The sequence below is a fragment of the Dasypus novemcinctus genome, chromosome 26 (genome assembly GCF_030445035.2).
Source record: "Dasypus novemcinctus isolate mDasNov1 chromosome 26, mDasNov1.1.hap2, whole genome shotgun sequence".
Taxonomy (NCBI): Eukaryota; Metazoa; Chordata; class Mammalia; order Cingulata; family Dasypodidae; genus Dasypus; species Dasypus novemcinctus.
The window spans coordinates 49,770,683-49,789,471 of NC_080698.1; the positions used below are offsets into that span (position 1 = coordinate 49,770,683).

Genomic DNA, 18,789 nt, shown 5'->3' on the forward strand with positions numbered 1-18,789 from the left:
GAGGGCCCAAAGGGATACCATGTGCTATAACATTTGTAAAGTACTTCATAAACGCTGACAGCGTACTCTTGCGTAATACAGGAAATGCTTCCTTGGGTGCTTGTAACACCTAGTCTCAGTTCATTCCTGAGAGTTGCCCCAGGTTATAAGGATCAACCCAAAATTAGGATGTTTTTAAAATATTGGCCTGTCAACTAAAGCTGGAGCCTTTCCATCTCGCCTCATTCCTTTGGGGGTGGGGGAGTGGGGAGTGTTCTCCGTAAATGATCTTGGCAAAAGTCTTAGCCAAAGGTGATCTTTTCCTCATTCTTGGTGCCCACTACACACAAGGCATATCCATCTAGCCTGTCTCTTGTCCTAAAGAGAAGAGGAAAGATTATTTTTAATTTTTCCAATGTACCTGAATTGTTCTACCTTTAGGCAAAGGTGAATTACACTGAAGTATTTGATTTAGAGTGATGGGAAAATCTGCTCTCACCATTCCTCAGGGAGCCCTTAACATTGATTTGCCTTTGGGAGATGGGATAGGGTCTCTGAAACCTGATTTACAGTATTGCTCTAGTGCTGATTTCCTTTCACATACTATAAAGGAAGTGCTCTGGTGACACTGGCACTGAGCGAGCAGTAAAGGTTTTTAAATGTCGACTCTGGAAACAAAACTTTACCTTGTGATGTTAGAATAATTAAACTGAACTGGATTTCTGATTTCAGCCAAAACAACAGTTGCTAAATCTAGCTAACTTGGAAAAAACTAGAAAAGGCGGTAGGGGCGAACACATGGCAAGGGACGGTAAAAGGGGCTTTGATTGGACATAAAATCTTCTGTTCCCACTTGTCTGGTCTGAAGGCAACACTCCCCCACCCCTCCCCACTCCCACCCTCACCCCTGTATTTTCTATAACCATAAGCTCTGTACGTGTTGACACTAGCTGTGGGAACTCTGTGATTTACAGCTGAGTTGAAAGAACTGCTTTTATCATTTTCAAGCATGCAGCCCCAGGCCAAAACAGACAAAACAATTTTTTAAAGTCTCAGTTCAAAAGCAGTTTTTAACATTCTCTGTCCCCCGCTTCCCCCTCCCGAATGTCTCCATCAAAAGGAACTCCAAATAACCCCACTGTTTCCATGTGCCCCTTCCTCTGATCATCTACCTGGCAGGCTCTCCCTTGGTTAACCAAGCTGTGGATCAGGGAAGCTGGATTTGGAGCAGGTGAAATGAAGGCAGGTGTTTCCCACCATCCACTGCCCAGGAAGCTGCTCCTATCACCCCTGGAAACCTGGGTTTGAGTTCTGAAAAATGGGACTTGGGATTTCCTTTCAAGAATGGCGTATTATAGAAATAGAAAAGTGCAGCTACTTCATTTTTCTCAGAAAAGCCCAATAAAAAAAATAAAAGACCATATGGGCTGCTTTTAATGTTCCTAATAAATACCCTGCATCTCAAGTCCTTAGCAGATCCCTCCGTCGTCCTGCCATCTTCTAGGTGAGGTTTCGCATCTGACAGGCCATTAAGAACACAGTCCTTTACCAGAGAGTGGATGCTTAAAGCAACAACATACAAACAAGCCTCAGAAATTCTGTATTTTCCCTAGCTGGGCCAAGGTGTGATATGGCATTTAGGGGAATGGTTCCCCCATCTGCTCAAATCTCATGTTTGTTCTTTCTTGAAAAGTAAAAACAAATAGTGATTGGCTATGAGTGACTGACTTCACTCAGAAAAGGGTCACCATAAACCATTTATTGATTTTTTAAAACTCTCTTGTCCTTGTATTCGATAGATGCTAACTTGTTGGCTGATTGGTTTAACATCTTTTATGCAGCTAGTACTAATGTCTAATTATAACCATTTTGAACCAGAAGATCATTAGCTGGTATTGAAAAAAATTGTAGCATTTCTTTCCTCATATATAAAATGGAGATCCTCCCTCAATCACAGGATGCTAGTGTCTGTATGATAGTTGGCCTGGCTCAGTGAACTGTAAAGTCCTATGCTGATGTAAATATGATTACTGCTGCTCTGTTTCCCAAGTTCACAGTCTGAGTATGAGCTTCTGTAAGCTTGGACCATAACCTTCACTCAAGAACTCTTGCCAAGAAAGAATTGTATATATATTTTAAAATTGATGACTTATAAACAATAGGACAGTTAATAATGTCCCCAATTCTTTCTGTTAAATTTTCATAGTGGTTATTATTATTGGTATACAGCAAGGTTATTGATTTTTTTATATGCTGATTACATCAACAACATTGTTGACCTATCTTATTAGTTTAATAATTTGTCTGAAAATTATCTCATATTTTCCATGTAAACAATAATACCTTCTACAAATAATAGTTTCGTGCTTTTTTTCAATTCTTCAACCTGATTTCTTTTTCTCATCTTATGCATCATTGGCTAGGGCCCCCATGGGAATGTTGACTATAAGCACTAATAGCAAATTCCTTGAATTGTTCCTGACTACTGAGAATGCGTCCAAAATTTTCCCATTTACCATGTTTGCTATAGGTTTTTTTTAGGTTAAAGAAGCTCACTTTTGTTAAAGATTTGCTGTCTATTAAAATTGTGAATGAATGTTAAAAACTTTTCCAGTATCTATTGAGATGTTTGTATTTTTATCCTTTTATTGCATAATGTAGTATATTAGATTACTAAAAAAAATTTAATTATCAAACCATCCTTGCATTCCTAAAATGTCGTTCTCTTCTACTTGTTCCAGAGTAACTATTTCCCATAATTAAGAACATGCATTCCCAGAAATTCATGGGCTATCAATGATACTGAACTATTTTTGAGGTTATACAGGTGCCTTAAAACGCTTATTAATGTGTAATGCCTCAAAACACTTATTAGTGTGTGGCAGGAATGCGTGGGAAGGAGCGCTGGGATTTTTGGTCATGGGTGTGACAGTCACACTGTACCACCCACAGAGTTTATGCAGTAAGCAAAACAGATAAAAGTTTGAGAAATTTCTATCCTAGAAATTTCACTTTCTACTCTCTTTCTGCTTTAAAATTTGCATGTTAAGAACAGATTCGAGTTAAAAGAAACTAGTTAACACTCTTAGTCTTTATAAAAGACTCACAGACCTACAGGTTAGAGATATGTAAGGGCTTTCAGATGCCTCTTCTGTTTCAGATGTTGCAATAGCCAAAGTAAGTAAAGTTTTGTTCCAAAGAAGTGTTGCAGGCGGCTGGGTTTCTAGGTTCTTGGCTACATCTGGAGACGGAATTCAAAGGCGTGCCAGGTTAAGCATCCAGTAAAGGGTTTACCGAGAGATGAGAGAAAGCAAGAGCACACCCTGGACATTTGAGTGCTGGCATGCTCCAGGGTGAGACGCAGACTGGGGCCCTAGAGTGGGCTTTATTACGGCCATTCTTTCCTCCTCCCCCTCCCTCAGACTGAGGACCATTCTAGCTGTTTGCTGTTCTGGTTGGCTGTCTTTCTGCCTTCCTGTTGGCTTGTACTGTGGACCACTCAGGTGGCACCTGTTAGCTTCCAGGGAGCCAGTGGGGAGGTCTTTCTGTTTGGAGTTACCCAAAGCTTCTTATGAGCCCAGGAGTTTCAAATGGGACCTTGTGGCCAGGATCTTGGCAGGCTTTTCATCGGTACCAGTTACAGCTGTTTTCCAATCGCTGCCTTCCCGCAGGGGGTTTCCTGGTGGGGTCTCGTGGCCATGTTCTTTGCAGGGCCTTAGCTGTGATAGTCGCAGCTTTGTTCTGACCAGCAGCCTTCCTTCATTTCCTACACTAACCTGCCTCAGATGTTATTTTCACTTCCTTGTTTGTGACTACAAAGGGATTTTTGACCCATCCTGTAGAAATGCATCAGTGAACTGATTGTGATGCATCCTTCGCTTTAATCATGTCTTCCTGCTTTGTATGTTGCTTGCAGCTCATGTAGTCATTTCTGTATCAGTTGTGGACTTTAAGTCACAGTTCAGTTTTGTGACTAGGGGAATAGGCATAGAAATGAAAATGAGCAAATTAATGAAGTAAGACTCTGTTTCCTGTTCTGGTTTGAAAGGTAATTGATTTCACAGTGCAAAGTTTTCTGTACTCAATCCTGTCAGCCCACAAGAAAGTTGATTTCATTCAACAAATATTTATTAATCTGCTGTTATTAAATCAGCAAGTATAGTCCCCTCCTGAATTTGCCCCGCTATACCAAAAGTTATAGTGAAACAATGAAACATAACTTAGAAAAACAGAGGACATCTGTCCTACTTCAGAGAGCTCACAATCAGCCATTCATTTATTCTCACCAATATCTAGGAAGGCAGAGAGAGCTTCGTACCTCCTGTGAGTGCGGCCCACAGCCACCAGTGTGGGCTCTCTCCTTTTGCCCTGCTCTCATTCACTCTCATTGCGACCGAGCGTCCCCGTCCTCTCCTGATGAGAGAAGGGGAGCCCAGAGACTTCTCTTCTGCTTACTTCTTTTCAGTTTGGAAAAGGGAGCGGGCATTCTTTTCCTTGGAGCACATTCGTCAGTGGCCTGTGATATGATCCCCTCCCTCTGGGTTAAGGGGAGCTAAGACAGGCAGTGGGCCTGGACGGCCCATGCAGAGAGAGCCTTCCCACCTCAGCAGACATGACTAAACAACTTCGTCTGCTTTCAGCAATTAATGTGTTTGTCAGAGCAGCTCACAGGGAAAGCAGGGGCCTTGCAAGCAGCAGCATGCCCTCTCTGTGGCAACAAGCCCCAGGCTGTGCTTAGTTCTATGTAGCCTGTTGCCAGTGGATGCGTGGAACACTCTGAGAGAAAGTTTTTAGGAAGTGCGACCCTTTGAATGTATTATTTTTTAGGGGGCAGCAGGGGGAGGTGCCGGGGATTTGAACCTGAGGCCTTGTACGTGCAAAGCAGGCTACCCTGGCTCCGTGGCCCTCTGAATTTAAAGAGCCATGCTGCGTCTTGGCACCAGTAGCTTCCAGACCTCCTTTCATCAGTTTCCCAAAAAACCTTGCTGTGGTGGGAAGTAATGATTTGCTTTACTTGAAAACAGAAATGCAAGGAAAAAATGCAAATTCTTTCAAGCCAGAGGGCAGCAATCATGAAATGCTCCCCTTCTTCTGAGGTCACAGTATCCCTCCCTTCTTCCACCTGGATTGACCCAGTGACCCCCAAGGAGCTGTGATCTCTCCCCACCCCACCCCCACCCCCCGCTAGTCTTAATCACAGTGAGTACTTCTTTCCCTTTGTTCTGCTCTTTAAAACAAGGAGTGCCTCTTACCTACGCAGATCTCAGCCTTGTGGACCTCAGCAGGGCCTTAGCTCCCGGGTTTCTCAAAGAAGGAGTCCAGGCTCAGAGAGCCCCCTGTCCTGTGCAGCATCCTCAGCCAGGAGGCCGGACAGCCAAGGCTAAAGCCCAGTTGTCCTGCCCTGGCCTGGCACTCAGGGAGAGGCAGCTGTGGGTACCCTAGCCCATGCCGGCATCCAGAGGACAGGAAGGAAGAGTGCACGCCTTGGGTCCTAGGCCTCCTGTCACTAGCCAGAGCTGGTGGGGAGTTGGGTCCTGGGAGCAGGAAGGCACCTTCCTCTCCCTCGGGGGTTGCCAATTGCCTCTGAGCCTGTTTTTGACCTAGCTGGGTACAGCCTGCCTGGGAGCTGTTTGCAGAGCCTTTCCTCCTGGGAGCCTGTCCTCTACAGGGCCAGGGGCAGAAGGGGACTGGCCCCAAGGAACAGTCAAATGGCCTGCGAGTCTGGCGGCTGATTTTCACTACTTTCCTGAAAACAAAGCATTTTGAAAGTTATTAAATAGCTGAAAATACAATCTATAAAAATAACAGGAGGTAACATTTATTGCTTGCCTACTGTATGCCAAGTATTGTTCTATACATTTTGTTGGCATCATTTTATTTAATCTTCCCAAGAATCATCACTTGTTAAGGATTTAGAAACTACATTAAGGCATTTTACTACCAGCAGACGAACCCATCCATCAATGGCTCCTCTCCTAGGCTCTAGGAGGGCCACCTGCACTGCAGGGCAGGATTTCTTCCCCTCAAGGTGCTTGAGACTCAAAATGGTGAAAGAATTTGCATGGAGTGATTCAGTGCTGAGTGAGCAGATTTGTTCTTTTATTCACTCATTCAACAAGCATTCATTGAGCATGAACTTGGAGCCAAGCACTGTGAGAGATACTGCAGGCTGAGAAAACAAATGCACAGCCTGGGATCTCAGAAGCCCATCACCTGCAAGGAATAAACCGGAAGTACCCTGTCCGAGGTCCACGAGGGAAACACGCCCAAAATAGAGGAGGAAGGGAAAGAGGGCAGAGGGCTGAGCCTGGGAGCAAGGTTGGAGGCACATAGAGGGAGTTAGGCTCAGTGGTAGGGCACAGACTTCTTTCCTGAAGGAGGAAAACCAGGCAGCACCCCTCCCCCTGGGTGGTGAGGATGGAGGTAGATGTGTTTAGCACCAGGCCTGGTGTACAGTGAACAGTCTGTGCAAATCATTTTGCAATTATATGTAACAAGCTTTGGAAGAGACCGTGAGTTTTGTTCATTTATCTTTTTTTTTTAGTGAGCTTATATATTTTTTTAATTAATTAATTAATTTATTTATTTATTTCTCTCCCCATCCCCCCACCCCAGTTGTCTGTTCTCTGTGTCTATTTGCTGTGTCTTCTTCTTTGTCCACTTCGTTGTTGTCAGCGGCACGGGAATCTGTGTTTCTTTTTGCTGCGTCATCCTGTGTCAGCTCTCCATGTGTGAGGCACCATTCCTGGGCAGGCTGCACTTTCTTTCGTGCTGGGCGGCTTTCCTTATGGGGCACACTCCTTGCGCGTGGGGCTCCCCTACGCGGGGGACACCCCTGCGTGGCATGGCACTCCTTGCATGCATCAGCACTGCGCATGGCCAGCTCCACACAGGTCAAGGAGGCCCGGGGTTTGAACCGCGGACCTCCCATGTGGTAGGCGGACGCCCTAACCACTGGGCCAAGTCCGCCGCCATTGTTCATTTATCTTTATTCCACCCGCTGCTCCCCAGTGCTAGCACTGACACACATATATGGTCAATCTTCTGAGGCTCACCTGGAAAATTCCACCGAGGAGGGAGGGAAGAGGAGCAGACCCCAGCCTGGAAGGGAAGGGCTCGAGGAAAGGTCCAGAGACAGCAACTGCCGGGAGCAGCACCTTGGTTGGGGCACTGCTCTCCCCCTCTGGACTCGGGGACCTGGAATCGCAGCCTTACATGGGTCCTGAATGCTGCCTGCCCCAGTATGCCGCCCGCCAGGGTGCTGGGAGGCGCTCCTGGCGGGGAGCTCCTCACCCCCCAGCCCTCCTCTCCAGCTCCCTTTCATCATCACTGGGCCCCTTCATTTCATCCTAGCAAGACCCCGGCCAATGAAAACAGAACGATCTCTGAGCCATTATTTATATCGTAAACCTCCTCTGGAGTGATTTTTTTTTCAGTCCACATGCAATAATTTATTAAGGAAGATAAAGTAGTTTTTAAGGATGATTTTAAAATCATCCTTAAATTAGCTTGCGCCATTATCCTTCGTTTGGGTTTGCTGAACTTTCATTTACCTTCTTCTCAGGTGGTTTGGGACCACAGAGAAAAACCCCATTCTGTACAAATAACCAGTCATTATATAAATACGATGAAGCAGAAACTCTTTTCTGACATGACCAAAAACTGTCATTAAAAACTGCTTTCTGAGATGGTAGAATAGATGGTATGGAATACATAGAGCTGATTCCTTAAAGATGTTATTTTTGGAAAACACAGTTCTGTCTTTTCTGCTAACCAAAATATGGCCTTCTGAGCCTAGTGCCTATTGATTATCAGGGAACAAGGAGAGTGAAAAGAGAAAAATGAAAGAAAGTAGAAGCAGAAAACTCTGACTTGTTGATAAAGGTTTTTGTTTTTTGATTAAATTTGTAATGAGAATGAACCACCTTTTTTTTTTTGTCCTTAAAAAAATTCGCTCCTTCTCAGTTATGGCCAATTTCAAAAACATGAAGCTGGTCTTGAGACTCAGGTTCCCCCATAAGAAATGTGCAACCACGAAGGAAAAGTCAAGAATGACAACGCCTCCGTGCTCCTGCGTCTGGCCTGGAAAAGTACTGCCCAGAGGAAGACGCGCCCTGGGCCAGCCCCCTGGCTCTGCGCCCCTTCCTCCTTCCCAGGGAAGTGGCTCTGCAGGGCTGCCTGTCTTCTGGGCCTGCACTCAGGAGCCAAGTACCAACAAGAAAGGAACCTGAGATGCGCACGACCCAGAGCGAAAAGATCTTAGTCTTAGCACTGCGCTTGGCTGTAGGTGGCGGCGCAGCGACGCCGCGGCAGCCGGCACATGCCCGCTGCTGAAACGTCTATATTTAGGTTCAAGGGGTGAAACTGCCAAGGTAAAGAAAGACATGACCAGCCTGGCCTCAGGACACCGTTGGTTTTGGAGCTGAGCATTTCACGGCTGTCCTCACATCCTCGGCTCCCATGCAGGCCAGTGTTGCCTGGTACGGGCAGGCACTCTGACGAGAAGGCGGTCTCCCCACAGCCCAGGCCGTTTGGAAGGCTCCCCGGCCTTTACTGAATGACTGTGCCTCACGGCAGGGGCTACGTGCCGCCGGGCAGGGACCGGGCACCATGGTTTAATATTTGCTATACTGGGGGGGGGGCTGCCACATGCTCATTGTTAGCAGACTGTCATTAAGCCCCGAATGACTCAGCCATGTCCGCTGGCTCATCCCCTCCCCAAAGCAGATGTCCTTAAACACACGGAGGGAACTGCTGTTTCCTAGGCCAGCCTCCTGGCCCTGCTGACCCCTTGGGGACAGAGCTCCACTCACCATCTCCTGTTGCAGGCCTGTCCACCCTGTGACCTCCTGGCTGTCCCTCCCATCCGAGGGAAGGGCTCAGCCCAGCTTCCTTTCTCTAAGCTCCGTCGGCCTTAACCCAGTCAGATGCTTCTTCCTGTTTCCAGCCCAAATGGCCCCCTCCTCCCTGCCCCCACCCCAGATGCCTTCTCTGCCTCTTCTTTCCTTACCCCCTGACAAGGGCCTCCACTCACCCTGCATGCTCCCAAGCTTTTGCTCCTTGTGTCACCCCCACTAAACTACCCCAGTGCCCACCTCCTCTTCCTTGTCTAAGGCTCCCTGGTGGATGCCTTGTTTAGGGGCTTCCCCTAAAGGAGCGCTGTCATTCCTCCTGGGATGTCCACATCTATCTCTTCCTCCCTCCCTCAAGGCCAAGGCTGTCCAGTCCCTTCTAGCTCAGACCCCTCTCCGCCCGCCGCCACCAGTCAGATACCCCGCCTGGTGGTCTCGTCCCACTGCACCGAAGGCTTCCAGAGGAGAGGGCCGCTCATCTTCGCCACCTTTTCATCCTCAGTGGCATCTAGCACAGTGTCCAGGTTCCCACAGGGGACCCTGACTTCTCTGACCCAGAGCCTCCAGGGCTGCCCCTCCCAAGGCAGGTGGAGGAGAGCAAGAACGGGTACAAAGCGGGCCTCGAGCAGCTCCCCAGGGACTGCAGGGAGTTGCTGATGAGGTGACAGTGGTCTTGACTGGCGGGGGGAGGACGTGGCTCTGGTACCCCTTCATGGAGGGGATGAGAACCCCGTGGGAGTTCTCTGCTTTTCAGAGGGCTCCCCTGACTTCCGGAGGCGGACCGGCTCCTGCAACGGCCCTCGGGGCTGGGCACGCCCCGTGTTCTGGCGCAGGCCAGCCTCCTGGCAAGGAAGGGGCAGCACCCCACAGAGCCGACCCTGCCTCAGGAGCACATGGAGACTCCCCAAACCCACGGCTGCTGTGAGCCTTGCACCCTCACTCTCTGGGTGAAATCCATCTTTTTTTTTTTTAAGAATTTCTGCTGAGCCCTTAAAAAAATGAGCCCTGTAGCTTATCCTTCTCAGCAGGGAAAAAAACGATTCCATATGGGAGGGGGAAGAGCTCCCTGCCAAACGGGCTGTGAGGTCCTGTGGTTCCAGGAGGAAAGGGGCCTCGCGGCTGCCAAGAGGGGGCCAAAGACCGCCCTTCCCAGCAGAGTGGGTTGGGGTCTGCAAGCCCAGGCCCTGAGTTCTCTGGGCCACTAGAGCAGCTGGTTCCTGGGTGAGAGGAGTTTGAAAGCATTTTCTCCCTGGGCAAGGGAGCAGGGTTGGAGGGAAACTGAGAGGCTTCCAGTCAGCTTGAAATAGCTCATTAGGGATGAATCCAGCAGGGAAAGACATGTCTGGGAAGCTTTAAAGCTTTAGGAAGGATAGTCTGAGGCCCCCACTTAACTTCCTACAAACCTGGGCTCAGGGAAGGTCCCTGGAGGACCCCCTGCCAGCACCCTCTTCCATAGGATCCGTTTTCCCTGCCTTCTTTGGTTTTTCCCTGTATTTACCAGTCTGGGCTTTAGGTTACTTTTGTGACTTCCCTGGCTCTTTCTCCGGGACTGCAGGGAAAAAAAGCCAAAACTTGCATTCCCCAGGAAGAGTACAAAGTTTCACACACACCCGAGGAGGACGTTTGTGCTCCACAGAGGTCACCACACATCTGTTTTCAGAGTAAACGTTCGTGTGGGTGCACTCATCAGCGGCGGCCGTGGAGAGCAGCCGGTCACCTCTGTGTCTGCAGGTGGTTCTGACCTGGGAGGGGGCAGCAGGGGACCACCCTGCTAGGCTAGGGTTCTAGGCCCAGCTCGGCCCTTGACCTTGCTTAAACCCTGCCTCTGCCTTTCTGGGCCTCGACATCCCCATCTGAAACAGTGGGGATGAACTTGACGGTCTGTAAGATCGAAAGCGCTGACGTTTTGTGATGCTGATCTTAAATATTTATGCTCGGTCTGCTGATTTTACCTCCAAAATACGATTCAAACTTGTCTGCTTCTCTCTATTTCCCCTGGCACCCTGTGACCATGTCACTTCCGGCTTCAGTTCAGTGACTTGGAATAAGCCCAAAGGTCACCCCACTCATTGTACCTCCCAGCTCTCTGCTGGGGTCTCCTCCCCACAGCCGCCGCGCTGGCCCCCAGCTCCGGAGCACGCTGAGCCCCTTCCTGCTTTACCATCCGGGCATGTGCTGCTCCTCTTCTGAGAGCTGCCCTGCAGATCTCTCTGCACCTCCCCTCCTCCTTCATTTTCCTTCATGGTGCTTCCACGCACTGGAGCTGTTTTCTGGAGTCTGGTGTTAGTCTCCCGTCTTCTGCCTTCTGGAGGGCAGAAGCCACCTCATTCCACATCACAGCTGAACACCAAAGCCTGGACTGGGCTCGTGCTAGAGGGTGTCCAGCAAATGTTGGCGGTGTGGATGGTTACTTCCTCCACAAAGGGTGCCATTTTCCTTTTAAGGATCTGGATGTGGCATTGAGGAACCAAGTGTCCACCATGAAATCTTCAATCAGTAGCCAAGAGGGTTTGTACTTCCCATTCTAACCCTACCTCCTCCCACCCTTACCTGCCCACCCCATGATTTGCCCCTGTGGGTTCAAGTGCAGTGGGATTCAGAGTAAAACAGATTCATTTCACATTTCCTAAGGATCTCTTCAGTGCTAGGTTCTAGCTTCATGTTTTCCAATCATTATTTTATGTAACCCTTGGCAGCCTTTGCAAAGTGGGTGGTAAAATGGAGAGCTCTTTTCTACCAAGGTAGAAACTGAGTCACGGAGAGATAAAGTAACTCTGCCTAAGATCACGGAGCTAGGAAGTAGAAGAGTCCAGATATGAACTTGGGGAGATCTTGCCCCATGTCCAGTGCCCTCTCCTTCATACTTGATGAAGAAGAAGCCAGTAGAAGGGTTGAGGGAGGTACTGGCCAGTCCACAGTGAGACTGCAGATGGCCTTTATGATCCATTTGGCTGGGAGATGCATGGACCCCAAGATCAGCTAATGTCTTTGAGGATCACGGGTCTTGTGTCATACAGGCATGGGGTTTTGTTAGGATTGGTAATAACTGCGGGCCCAGGGACAGGCTAGGGGATGCTCTTAGCAAGGCACCCACTTGAACTTGGAATGCACATGGTTGCCAGAAGCCACGGCAGAGAAGAGAACACAGGACCAGAGAGACCTGGGTTTGAATCTCGGCTCTTCCATTTACTTGCTGTGTGACCCTGACCAAATCATTTGCCCTCTATTGAGCCTAAAGTTCTTTTCCCATAAAATAGTATGGACTCCTTGTGTGACTAAGATTTAAGAAAATCATATTGCAGTGACAACTTCTGGCACAGAATAGGCACTTAATTCTTACTGAGTGAATGAAGGAATGACATCTAAAATACTGTGTTATTTTCAGCATGAAAAGCTTTAATTTGGCTATAATATGAGGTCAATTGTCCACAACTTCTAGGAGTTTACAAAAAAGTGTTAATGATGTGAACAGGGATTTTTTTTCAGGCTGTAAAGTTATGTGTATCCAGATATGTTCTCAAGAATTAAAAAATAATTAGCACACACTTATAGAGGTTTACCCTTTCTCTGATCTCGCCCTACACACTTCCATTAATTCATTTAATTGTCACAAAAACCCTATGAGGGAGATGCCATTTTTGTCTTTATTGCTTGGATGAGCTAATGGAAGCACAGAGAGATTAATAAGTACGTTGCCCAAAGATACCCAGCTATTAAGAGGCTGAGCTCATAACTCCTAACCTGGGAAAGATGGTGATGAAAGAGGGAATCACATCCAGAGTAAGAGAACATTCCAGTTACCCAAGGTACAAGGAAATGTCAGGTTGTCCTGATTCTGTTCTACTTAAAATGATTAGGAAATAAGATTTCTAGGGAAAGTGGTTGGGAAACACCCTCTTCCTTCTTGACTTTTTTGGAAAAGATACAGTATTCCTCTTACTGCATGTTTTGGAAATTATTATAAATGTGTGTTTACATTCTGTGATTCCCCACCCATTTAGTGTGTCTGTGTGTATGTGTATTTGCTGAATTTTAAAAAACCAGATATATTGAGAAATAATTTATATAAAAATCCATGCACTTAAAGTATACATTTTCATGAGTTATGACAAACATATGCCTGTATAACCATCACTACAATCAAAATATAAAAGATTCCCATCTCTCCAGGTGGTAAAGGTTTCTCTGTGGCCCTTCCCAGGTAATTCCCATCTTCTGGGCCCAGGCAACCCCTGATCTGCTTTCTGTCACTATAGGTAAGATTTGAGTATTCTAGAGTTTCATATAAATGGAATCACAGAGTATGTACTCTCTTATCTGGGTACTCTATTTTTTTATTAGAGAAGTTGTGGGTTTACAGAACAATCATGTATAAAATACAGGATTCCCAAATACCACCCCTTTATTGACACCTTGCACTGGTGTGGTGCATCTGTAACAACTGATGAGAGCACCTATTTATAATTGTGATATTAACTGTAGTCAGTGAGTTTAGGGTTCACTGTTGTGCAGTTCCATCTATTTTTTTATTTTTATTTTTATTCTGGTGCCACCTAATATTTCCCTTTTTGACCAGATTCAGATATATTTTTCAGTGCTATTATGTTCACAATGCTGTGCTGCCATCACCACCAGCCATTACCAAAACATTTCCATCGTTTCAAATAGAAGCGCTGTATATTTAAAGCCTTAACTTCCCATTCCCCATCCCCACCCCATCCCCTCGTCTCAAACTGTGAGTTTTCTTGTTCTAATTATTTCATATCTTGAGCTCATACAATATTTGTCCTTTCATGTCTGGCTTATTTCACTCATCATGATGTCTTCAAGGTTCATCCATATTGTTGCAAGTATCAGAAATTCATTCCTTTTTAATGCTGAATAATAGTCCGTTGTGTATTTATACTATATTTTGTTTATCCGTTCATTGGTTGATTGATTACTTTTGCTCAGCATAATGTCTTTGAGATTCATCCATGTTGCTGTATATATAGGTAGTTTGTTCCTTTTTAGTGTTGAGTAGAAGCCCAAAGTTTGAATATATCATAATTTGTTTATTCATTCACCTATTGATGAACATTTAGGTTGTTTCCAGATTAGGGGCTGTTATGATTAAAGTGCCAGTGAAAGTTTGTGTTCAAGTCTTTGTGTAGATACATTTTCATTTCTTCGGTGAATACTTAGTACTAAAAATTGCTGAGCCATATAATATATGTTTCATTTTTCAAGAGACTGCCCAATCATTTTCCAAAGGGACTGTACCATGTTGTACTACCGTCAGGACTGAATGAGACTTCTCCACAGCCTCAACAACACTTGGAATTAGCAGTCTTTTTAATTTTAGCCCTTTGAGTTTATATGTAGTGGTATCCCAATGGTTTTAATTATATTTCTCAGATGATGGTGGCTGCTGAATATCTTTTTGTGCACTTATTTGCTTTCTGTAAATCTTTTTTGGCACTTCTTTTAAATTTTTGCCCATATTTTCATTGGGTTATTTATCTTAGTACTGATTCATAAGAGTTCTTTATATTTTCTGGACATGGTCCTTTTTAAGATATATGTACTACCATGTCTTTGGCTTACCTTTTTATTTTCTTAGTGTCATCTTTAGGAGAAAAGTTTTTAATTTTGAGGAAGTTCAGTTTATCAGTTTTTTCTTTCATGGTACTTGCTTTTAGTGTCCTAAGACATCTTTACCTATGCCAAAGTCGCAGTGATTTTCTTTGTTCCTTCTAGAATGTTATAGTTTTAGTTATCTCATATAGGTCTATAATGCATTTCAAGTGTTTATGTTTGTTTGTTTTGAGGTCCCCTGGGACCGGGGATTGAACCCGGGACCTTGTAAGTGCAAACCCGGCATTCAACCACTGAGCCACATCGGCTTCCCTGCGTTGGTTTTCTCGTTTGTTTGCTTGTTGTTTGTCTTTGGTTTTAGGAGGCATCAGAAACCAAACCCAGGACCTCCCATGTGGGAAGTAGGCGCTCAACCACTTGAGCCACATCTGATTCCCTCAGGTTAGTTTTTGGGTATGGTGTGAGGGACTGGTCAAGGTTCATTGTTCTACATATGCATACCTAGATGTTCCAGCACCATTTGTTGAGAAGACTGTCGCTTCCCCATTGAATTTGCTTGGCACAGTTGGCTGGTCCACCTATGCCCGGGTCTGTTTCTCAACTCTGTTCTGTCCTCAGTCCCTCACTGTGGTTAATGTAACTTTTTAGACATCGGGGATCATGTCGGCCTTGCACTTGATGTCTGGTGACAGGGCCCTGGACCCCAAGCAGGGGATGCTAGACCCTTTCACAAATGCCTTCCTAGGATTGAATCACAACCCTGCCTTGAGGTTCCAGGTCACCTGCACTATTTAAAGTTTCAAAATTATCTCCCCTCACCAGAAGTCTGAGTATGTTTATCTTCGACCTTCAACTCCCTCTAGGGCCGAGCACTCAGGAGTTTCTCCCTTCTTTTCTCCCTCCCTCTGATGTCAACCCCAGAAACCCTTTAGGGGAGAGAACAAAAATGTGAAGTGTCTGCCTTTTTAAAGGGGGCAATTTTCAGAAAGTTTTCTAGGGAACCAAAAATAAGAACTACATAATGGAAACCATTTTGCAGCCTCTTGCATGGCCATTTATCTCAATAACCATTTCATTTAAAATCTGGGCCAAACATATAAATCATATCTTGAGAGAAAGTATGTTGGTGCCACAAAAAATTACCCTGTATTCTTTACCACCTAATTTTAAAAATGTGTTTTGTAGCTTGGAAGAAAGCAAACAAGCCTGGGGCCTGGCTGCCCTTCTCCCACACATCCCCTTCCTGTAGTTTGTCCCGAAATAAGTCCTCACCGCTCCCCGCACTGAGGGGAGAGGAGAAGAGCTTGACGGCACATCCTGTTAGTCATTCCCTACACTGCTATTTTGAAACCTCCCTTCTTTTAATGTCATTTGGTAATTAAGGAGCCAAGAGCCCCAAAGCCATGCTCACCTAACCTCGGCCTTGACTCAGCCCCCACCTCAGCACCCAGTCATAACCTGGGATTTGAGCAACAGACCCTCCCACTAAAGTGCAAAGACATTGGTGCTCATTTAACAATGTTCCCAGGAGGGAGGTTGCTAAAGATAGCAGGGCCTGAGGCCCATTTTCCAGGCCTGGAAGATGAGTGTGGAGGCGGTCACGGGCCTGTCTCTGTGCCTGGAGCTCAGGAACTTTACTGAGGAATCTGCTGTTAAAATGGCAGCATTTCGCCTCTCAGAATTGCCTGGGAGAGAAAACCAGAAGAAATTAATAGGTCTTGGGCCCCTCTGCCAAGCATTCAACCTCCCAGCATCCCTGGGGAGACAACAGCCTCATTATCACACTGCAGCAGTATAGTAACATGCAAGCATTGTGAAAGAAATTAAAAAATAAGGAATACAGTTTATGCCAAGATTCCACCTCTGAGAGGTTATTTGCTCGGTTCTGCTTTTTATTTCTCGCCTTTCCCCCGCGCATTTGACTGAAAAGAGATCTAACGCCTGCCTCATCATGCATCCCGGGCCTGTGCCCAGCCCTGCCCTGAGAGTAAGGCCTTTGGGGCCAGCGGGGGAGAATCCCAGTAGTGGATGGGTTGGGACAGGCCCAGAGCCAGCTCAGGCCAGTTTCTTTTCTGGCCAGCGGGATAGCTTGAGCCTCCTGCCCGCCCTGGTACGGACCTTTGCTCCCTGCCTCCCAGCTTCCCTCCACCCTGGCCTCGCCTGTGGCCCGCCTGGTGGGATGAAACGAGCAGCCCACCCTCTGAGGGTCTGCCGTGCACCCTCCCTCCCTGGACGATGCCATCTGAGGTTTGCACACCCCCGCGGGGAGGGGGCTGCAGCCTCCAAGTTGTGCTCCTTCGCTTCCTCTTTCCCAGCCAGGTGGTGGCTCTTGGCAGCCTGTTCCCTTTCCTCTGCTCCCTTTTAACGACGGTCCCCTGGGAACGCCCTGCGGCAGCCTCGTGCCTGGCCACACAACTGCTGAGCATGATCCCGGTCTGCCGCGGCCACCTGTCTCCTTCTCTGGATCCAGGTTCTGATGCCATGAGCCATTGTTTCAAATCCTCCTTCCCTTGTCAACCGCAGCCCAGAGCATCTTTGAGGGGCGGGGGGCAGGACTGGGAGGCAGAGTCCCAGGAAGCGTGTGTCCAGACACTGGGCAGGGACCCTGGTCTTGGGGAGGCATCCTTCCAGCCTCGCCCTGGGTGCCAGCATCACACCAACTGCTACCACATTTTTCTATAATCCCAAACCGAAATTCTATGCTCATTTGGCGTCAACTCTCCATTCCCTCTCCACCCTCCAGCCCCGAGTAGCCTCTAGTTTACTTTCTGTCTGTATAAATTTGCCGGTTCCAGGTATTTCGTATAAGTGGAATCATGCAATGTTTGTCCTTTCGCCTCTGGCCCCTTTCACTTAGCGTCGTGTTTCCAAGGTTCATCCATGTTGTTGCATTATCAAGACTCCGTTCCTTTTTACAGCCAGCGTTCCACTGTGTGTATACATACACTGTACGTTCATCATCTCTTGGTGGACACTTGGGTGGTTTCCACCTTTTGGCAATTGTGAATAACATCAGTGTGCAGGTATCTGTTGGAGTCCCTACTTTCAGTGCTTTGGGATATATACCCAGAAATGGGATTGTCGGGGCATATGGGAATGCTATGCTCACCTTTCCAAGGAACCAGGTAGTGTCTAGGTTCTTGACTATGCTGCAGAAATGAATTTCAAGAGCATGTTGGGTTAGTTAGGCCAGTAATTTATTAAGGTAGGGAGGGAAGAGAAATGGGGGTCCCAGGGAGAGAGGAAGGGACTAAAGAGTGCTAAAGCAGGCTGGTTTACACACTACAATTTCCCATTGTAGATTATAAATGCCCAGGTTTTCCTTGCATGGTAGTCATGGCAAGGGATAAATGGCAAAATCAGGGTGCAGAGGGCAGGAACAGGCACACAGACTGGCACCAGGACAGGTATTGGGACAGGGCGAAAGCAAGAGAGTACAATAAAAAACAAAAAGCCTTCGAGCTTGCTTTGTAAATCATAAATTATTCCGCCCCTTTGCTAATGGCATGGGAGGAGTCCCAGCTGTTTGCCGTTTTGATTGATTACCCCACTTGTCAATCCTCCAGGCGGACCCAATGATACGGCCCTTGGAGAATATCTAGGACTTCTCCTGGCTTCTGGAGGAATCTCATTCCAAATTAGATTTCTCACAGGAGTCTCCCAGCAGCCATCTTGGGGTTATTCATGTCCACATGGACTTCTTGCCAGGTTCCAGATCCATCTATTGATTCCCCATCTTACTAGCTTGCTGTTTCACATAGCGCCTGCACTATTTTGCATTCCCACCAGCTGTACATGAGAGTTCCATTTTCTCTGCATCCTCACCAACACTTATTTTCCATTTTCTGCTTCCTTCTTATCTCTACATCCTCCAGGGGATGCCTGCAACTGTCCCCCACTGGCCTTCCAGGGCGTGGAGGCCAAGGCATTGATTAGTTGATGTCCCCAGCAACCACGGACACTGAGACCCTTTCTTTACTGTTTAATTTGTGGGTGTTATATTGAAACCAAAAGTCCCCCTTGCTTTTTCTCACTGGAGGAATGGCATCTAGAGCAGGTGGTTCTCAGCCCCTGGTCATTCAGCATAGTATGTATTGGGCCAGCCACCTTGCCAGGGCAGGGGGCACCTCGCGTCCAGGCAGCCCCCCTACCCACAGGAGCACATGGTCCTGTGGGGGCAGACAGAGGGCCGTCTGCTGTGGAGGAACCAAGCTGTCATCTGAGGTGGAGAGTGCGGGGAAGCCGGCCGGGTGGCGGTCAGGGAAGGCCTCGGGCTGGGGGTGGAGGAGAGGCCACCGTGCAGGACATTGTGGGAGGGGCCCAGGAGGGGGAAGAAAGAGCCTTTTGGCCCAGGGAGCGCACGTGCAAAAGCCCTGCGGAA

The 18,789-nt window shown here is 47.2% G+C and overlaps 1 protein-coding gene across 7 annotated transcripts in view; it reads left to right on the forward strand.

The window, feature by feature from the left end:
* Positions 1-18,789, forward strand: part of ATG7 (autophagy related 7) — a 319,354-nt gene that overhangs the window by 272,981 nt on the left and 27,584 nt on the right. For 3 of the 7 annotated variants that reach the window (XM_058288959.2, XM_058288961.2, XM_058288960.2), the window contains one exon: positions 14,770-14,849. The exons of the other annotated variants lie outside the window; for them this stretch is intronic. In XM_058288959.2, the coding sequence (XP_058144942.1) occupies positions 14,770-14,829 (60 nt within the window). In that variant the 3' untranslated portion in view covers positions 14,830-14,849. The remainder of the gene's footprint in view (positions 1-14,769; positions 14,850-18,789) is intronic. 7 annotated transcript variants of the gene reach the window in all.